General features: G+C 31.7%; 1 protein-coding gene across 1 annotated transcript; it reads left to right on the top strand.

Annotated features, from left to right (window-relative positions):
* The first annotated feature begins 6 nt into the window (after positions 1-6).
* Positions 7-1,253, top strand: LOC107857619 (vacuolar-processing enzyme beta-isozyme). Its single transcript, XM_016702464.2, has 3 exons — positions 7-189; positions 548-596; positions 811-1,253. The coding sequence occupies exons 1-3, from the start codon at positions 38-40 to the stop codon at positions 1,009-1,011; spliced, it is 402 nt and encodes a 133-aa protein (XP_016557950.1). The 5' UTR covers positions 7-37; the 3' UTR covers positions 1,012-1,253.
* The last annotated feature ends 5,729 nt before the right edge of the window (positions 1,254-6,982 follow it).

The raw sequence follows: 6,982 nt of genomic DNA, 5'->3' as shown, positions 1-6,982 counted from the left end.
TGAAGCTTGTGAGGCAGGTAGTGTCTTTGAGGGTATAATGCCTAAAAGCTTGAACGTTTATGTGACAACAGCATCAAATACTGAAGAAAGCAGTTGGGGGACGTATTGCCCAGGAATGGATCCTCCACCTCCATCAGAATATCTCACATGTTTGGGAGACTTGTATAGTGTTGCATGGATGGAGGTCAGGTAATGCAAAGTAAACAATTGTTTGATTGATAAGTAGTAACATTTGGAAACTATAGTTGTGAAACCAATTTGTCCATGTGATACTAGAACATATTATTTGTCCACGTGATACTAGAAAATATTAAGCTATTGGTTGTAAGTCAGTTGTTTTAATTTATCCTTGAAGTTCAAAAGAATTAATAATTAGATGGATAACTTCATAAATTTTCATCTAAAAAGTTTAAGAAAGTGAACTTCTCAGGAAGTACATAATTTTTTTAAAAAATAAATTTGATTTTCTTAAAAAAATAAATTTGATTTCTTATTTAGTTTTGGCCCTGGTTTACTGATGATTACTCAATGTCTAACTTGGTTCCAGCGAGTCTCATAACCTGAACAAGGAAACAATAAAGCAGCAGTACGAGAAGGTGATGAACCAAATTGTTCATTTGGCACCTCTAATATATTCTCGTGTGCCATGTTGCTCGAAAGGTTCAAATATGTCGCCTCACTTGTCTCAGATCCTTCAAAAAAACACTATTTTTGGAGGATACATGGACGCACCAGGTCGCATTATTGAAGAGTCTGAGCAAGATATCTTGAGTCGTCATCTTATCATTGAATGCTATATTGTCGTTGTAGGTGAAAGAAAGAACTTCCAACTTCAACAACTATAATGTTTGGTCTCATGTTATGGAATACGGAAGCAAAGAAATTAAGCCCAAGAAAGTTTACTTGTACCAAGGATTTGACCCTGCCACCGTGAATCTTCCTGCAAACAAAATTGATTTTGCGAGATTGGAGGTGGTCAACCAGAGGGATGCTGATCTTCTCTTCTTATGAGAAAGAGCAAGTTTGAGCTAGAGTTTCATAACATAATCAATTTTTGTTTGTTTGTGTTTGACTGTTTGTATAGTAATTGAGTAATTTTCTTACACATTTGAGTGGTGATGGGTCCAAGGGATACAATCGATGAATCACCGGAAGGAAACATTGGTAATACGGACAGTTCAAAATTTACTATTTTCATGAATTCCTGAAGCCATAACTTTTGACACTGCTTGTTTGTTCTTACACCAGGTTCGCCTTTTCAAAGTTAATTAAAATACAATATATGTTTTCAACTTATTTTATTGCTTATTAATGGTGAAATGTATTTGTACCTAAGCTTTTATCACTTAATCAAAGTTAATTACTATACAATTTAAACCTTGTAGAAAAAATATCTTGATGATTTTTAGCTTTATGATTGATGAATTTTGTGAATGTTTTTGTTGATTCGTTTGCAAACGGGGGAGGAGTTAGCGGGTAACATAAAGAAATTATGAATAGAAAGTTAAAAGAATAACTTTTTCAATCGATCAAATCAAATTAATTAATCCTAATTATTGTCTTGTTTTACAAACTTGAATACATTTTGTTGTTGCATTTATGCTGAATTGAAATCAAAGTATTAAATTAAAGAAACACGTACTTTTCTTATATAATTAATTTGTCCAAGCTTTATCTTATGCAGGGGGTTTCAAATTTTAGATCTCATTGTTGATGTGAAGCTATGTCTACAGGTGAATATCGAATAGCGCAAAAGCATGTTCTGCTCTCATTCTTTTGCAAATCATGTACCATCTGCTGAACTCTCTCTTTGTGTGTTTATCAAGCCTACAAAATGGGGTTCTTTACCTTCTTAAAAGGGAAAAGGGTGACAATCTGCCGTGGTTAGTCTGTTTTTCCTCTGTCACAGCTACTGGATTTGATAGTTATGGTAAATGAAACTTTCATTCTGCAGTGACAAGTTTCGTAAATATTTTGAAAATTAAGAAATAGCATTGGCATTTGCCAGAGCCTAATATGGAGATGGGGTAATACCGACTTTATTTTAGTTTATACGCTGTTATTTTATAACCGTGATGTTCAGGCAAGCTTGCACGCACCCATGTATTGTCGTATACTCGTGTTATGTGTTGCTTGAGCCGAGGGTATTTCTGAAATATCGATCTATCTCCCCAAGGTAGATACTTATTATTGATACTTAGGTCGTCTTGAAGTTGTAAATCTTTTCTCTTGGTCCTCTGATTACTATTATCTTGGTTATAAATTTTATAAATCTCTTTTATGTGGGTCTGTCATGAATTCAATAGAACATGCAAATGTCCCTTCTAACCCATCAGAATGGATAAATATTCTTTGTCAAATACAAATGTGTAACATATATTAGTGGTTTCATATCTGTAAGAGCCGAGTGTTCCTTGGAGATTGAAGTATTCACTTTGTTTTTGCTAATCAAATTGACTACGACGTGCTAGGAGCTAATTGTTGCATGGAAGAATCGCTACTGGGAAAATTATTGGCTTGCAATTACTTGTCCTTTAAATGATCCTTTGGTTTCAAATTGATGTCTGCAAACACTGACAACACTGATATTCCGTCTATATTTGCCTTCTTTGTACGAATACGAAAAGGTTGTTGAAAACATACTTTCTAGAGGTACAACGCTACGGGAATACACTAAAGGCGTTGGAAATAAATTTCGGCAACTTGAATTGGATTCTATCCAGGTTTGCTGTACTAATACATTAATACTGTTTTGTCTGAATTCAAAACTTGAAAGTTTAAGTTGGTTCCAGTTTGGACGTTAGGTTTATCATGCATTTTGCTTACTGGATTTTTTTTTGTTTGTTTAAATTTGAATCTTCTCTGGTTATTCATTCCTACTAATTTTCATCCTGTATGCATTCCTTTGCATTTTAGGTGTTTGCCTCGCTATCCGTGCAAGTGCCCAAAGCTTCAGCTAATAGCAGAAAAAGGTTTATCCAAAGCTGATGCTAACAGTCTTTTATCATTGCTTTATGATCAGCCTTTTTAATGGATTTTATCTTTGTTATTGTTGGTTCAGTCTGACTCCTTTGTTCTATGCTTACTTGGGAATCGTGGCAGGTAGGAATTTCATACTGCAACTCCCTGATGATTGACATATTTAATAGCCTTACAGTTTATGCTTTATCAAGTATAGGTTGCATTACGATATTCTACTAAATTACTACTTAGCAGATGCCAAAAAATGGGAGCTCAAGTGCTGTAGGTGCTGTGAGCTGCGATCAATCAACCAAATTGATAAGTTACCCCACAGTGCCTGCCTTTAGTTGAGATTGACTATTCTCTGTTGCCATACCAATTTATTCATTCAAACGAATTGAATAGTAGTGCATATTTGAAAGGGTAACTTGGTTAATTATTAAGGCTCAAAAGTAGAATCTGAATCTGTTGGGTCGGAATAGATTCATTCACTTACACATAATTTGTTTTCTGAAAGAGTTGTTGTTGTACTGTGTTGTCTGATTCTGTTTGTGGTACTTGTGGTGAAACAACATATGTAATGTCTATTGATTCTTGATTTGTTTCTGTGATGATTGTCACAGGTGGTTGTTTTTGGCTTTGACATTTGGTTTTCATCATATGCGGTTTGACTTTGTTAACATCTATGTGTGTCAATGATATCAGTATTTCACAACAATTCTGCTACTTTGTCAATAGGTATGTAAATATTATCCGACATTTTTAAAATAAAGAGATAAGTACAGTATTACGAATGCTATCTACAATGTAATTCTTTCAATTTTGTAAATGGATATTCATTCCGATACCATAATAGCTTAGGTTATTGAAGCTTTTATTCTAATAGCTATTGTATTTGTCTTCATTGAATAAAGATTTGTTTTATCTTCACATTTTCAACTTCTTAACTAATTTAATCTTTAAATCTAATTTAATAAGTGTTTCATTGTGAATGCTCGAGAGGTTGATCACAACAACAACTGCATCTCCTATTGTAGAATTTATAAATATTATCTCTATCAGTGTAAATAACCAACAATCACTATCATATATGTAAATGTGAGCATCCAGTAGTATGTTATTCTCATGATTGTATAAAACAAACATACATTTGGAATTATTTCCATCAACTAATCCAACCAAACAAGATATTTTCTTACTGTTACATCTTCATTTTATTCTACTATATGCGTTGGGTTCGTGCAATGCACGGACATACCTATCTAGTATATATATAAAGGAGGATTAGAGGCATGTTGATGTGACATACTTCTAAAACCTTCATTCCTATTTTTCCTTTCTCAACTTTTTGAGATTTTTTCTCTCTTTATTTATTATATTAAAATAATTAATAGTTCTTAATTACACCTCCCCATTTACTATTCTTTATTTTCCACAATTTTATGAGTTTTCAGAATTCAAAAGCTTTTCATTATTTCTTTAAATAACTCCACTTAAATAGGTATGCATGCACAAAGTCTGTAACTCCACTTAAATAGGTATGCACAAATCCTATAAACTCCTCCATATGTTGTTTCAGTAACCGATGTTATCGAGCATTTCTCACTACTCAATCACAGCCAGTATTAAGCAGTCCTATCCCAACTCAAGAAAACACCTTCCGTTTAATTTTGGAACAAAAATCTGCAACAGAAGCTCATCAAACTTTTAGATGGGCCTCCAAGCTTCACAATTTCACTCACAATTAGTCTACAATCCATAAGCTCTGCAACTTTTGTTTTTTCGATTGTGTCCATCAGCTGCTCGACGAAATGCTTAGCTCAATTGGACCAACCCTAGATGAGGATACTTTTGTGACCATTGTACGTGGTCTTGGTCGTGCTCGAATGATTAAACAAGTCTTCAAAGTTCCTGAATTGATGTCTATGTTTGAAACGCTTCAGTTGTGAAAGCGAAATTTTGCTTTGGTGGTTGTGAGTTTTGATTTTTGTGTGTGCTGTTTCAGTTGTGAAAGAAAACTTGCTTCAGAAGTGGAGAAACTACAGTTGACGACCATTGAAGATCCGAGGTATTATTTCTCTCATCCAATATGTTCTTTCTTATAATCACCATTTCTCACAATTTTCAGTGATTCGGGTACCTTCTGTTTCATTTGCCTGTGACGACTCTGAACCTGTCGCTTGCACGATTGTCAATCGTCGGTTCTGTTACACCAAAGATCGTCCGGTAGACCCAAGAATAGCAAAATATTTACCAGAAAAATTGAATCTTGGAAGTACAGAGTTCAAAAAATTTCTCAAAAAAATTGAATTTTGGAACAAAGAAGAATCAGTGACGAATAACTTCGGGCCAACGACGACAATGGCCGCAGAATCGATCGAACCCACATCATCATCCTTTTTCACACGAATAGCGGATGAAGCAGCTCTCTATTTGCTGCTGCTACTTTGGAAGTTTCGATCTTGCTTCTACTGAATTTAATTATTTTTTTCCTCTGTATTGTATGTATATAATAAAGTATATATAAAAGAGTTTATCATCAGAGAGGAAGAATATGTTGGCATAAAATTTTGAGTAAAATGTGAATTTTAATTTATTGATGTTAGGCAAAAATTAGGTCAAAGCATTTTAAAAAATATTGACAAAAGATGAAGTAAAAATTAGAGGTGAATATTTACAAAGATCTGTGATCATTTACCCACATTCAATTGTGCCCATGTTCTATTAATTAAGAGTATTACACCATATTACTTTTTTTATTTTGTTGCTTTTTTTTTTTTTAAAAAAGAAAAAGTTTTCCTTTAATTTTTTTTTTAAATTAATGAAGAGAATTATATTCTAACTTACAATATATATTAAATAAAATATGAGGAAATGTAATTTTTAAAAAAATCTTTTATACATTGGAATGGAGATATTTTATGTATAAAAATGAAGATCTCTTCTAAAAAGTTTGTAAAAAAAAATAAAAAATTTAACATACAAAATCAGTTCTATCCAATAATACAACCATGTATGAAAGTATATTATCCATATGTATGTATTACGAAAAAAAGGATAATAAAAAAGTAATTTCACCTAAAATTATATATATAGAGAGAGAGATAGAGAGGCCTTTCTATGACTTCCTGTATTATTTATCTTTTTTTCTTTTTGGTTATTTTTGGTCATTCTCCTAATTTTAAAAGGCATAAATTTAGTTCTCCCCAATAATATAACCATGTATGAAAGTATATTATCTATATGTATATATTACGAAAAAAGGAATAATAAACAAGTATATATATAGAGAGAGATAGATAGATATATAGATAAAGAGAGACATCTCTATGACTTCCAGTATTATTTATTTATTATTTTTGGTCATTTTTCTAATTTTAAACTGCATAAATTTCATCTTAAGAATTTACAGAATATTCATCAACCAGCTTATTCGCATTTGTTGCATAAAATATAGCATTTAACTGACTTGGATTTAGCATACTGAATTAAGCATTTAATTCCTAATAAATACTGTATTTAATATACATTAAAATCATGGAAAATGGAGTTAAAAATTAATTAAAGGGGTTAAACAAGTGACTATCAAAATTAATAGTAATATGGACAACTTTAACAAGAGAAGGCAAAAATGTGACTTTTGATTCTTTATTAAAAAAAAAATTATTTGGAGTATGTAAATAAGAGGATAAAATGCAAAATCCTAATAAAATAGATAAATGGACTAAATATATGTCAACCATATATTTATATATATAATTCCCTTTTAGAATATCATTACTTTCCTTTTAAATAGTTTCTTGCATCTAATTATAAGATGTATTAAGAATAAATATAACACTCATTTAATTGAATTAAATTTATAATAATCTTATATTCACTTCGTAAATGACTTCACAATTTTATGGCATAAAAAATAAAAAGCAAGCATCAATTATTATATATTATTTTGGTGCAAATGTATAGCAAGCTAACAACACATGTTATACTTTTATTCCCCTCTAGTTTTCCTTTCTCTTCA

The sequence above is a fragment of the Capsicum annuum genome, chromosome 2 (assembly GCF_002878395.1).
Source record: "Capsicum annuum cultivar UCD-10X-F1 chromosome 2, UCD10Xv1.1, whole genome shotgun sequence".
In the NCBI taxonomy this organism is placed as follows: domain Eukaryota; kingdom Viridiplantae; phylum Streptophyta; class Magnoliopsida; order Solanales; family Solanaceae; genus Capsicum; species Capsicum annuum.
Note: the sequence above shows the minus strand (reverse complement) of the source record. Positions and strands in the feature narration are given on the sequence as shown.

Bases quoted from the DNA above. Each gene is read 5' to 3' on its own strand.
- LOC107857619 (XM_016702464.2), top strand. From the start codon at position 38: ATGCCTAAAAGCTTGAACGTTTATGTGACAACAGCATCAAATACTGAA. The intron at 190-547 runs GTAATGCAAAGT...ACTTGGTTCCAG, and splicing joins GTTGCATGGATGGAGGTCAG to CGAGTCTCATAACCTGAACA. The intron at 597-810 runs GTGATGAACCAA...TTGTCGTTGTAG, and splicing joins TAAAGCAGCAGTACGAGAAG to GTGAAAGAAAGAACTTCCAA.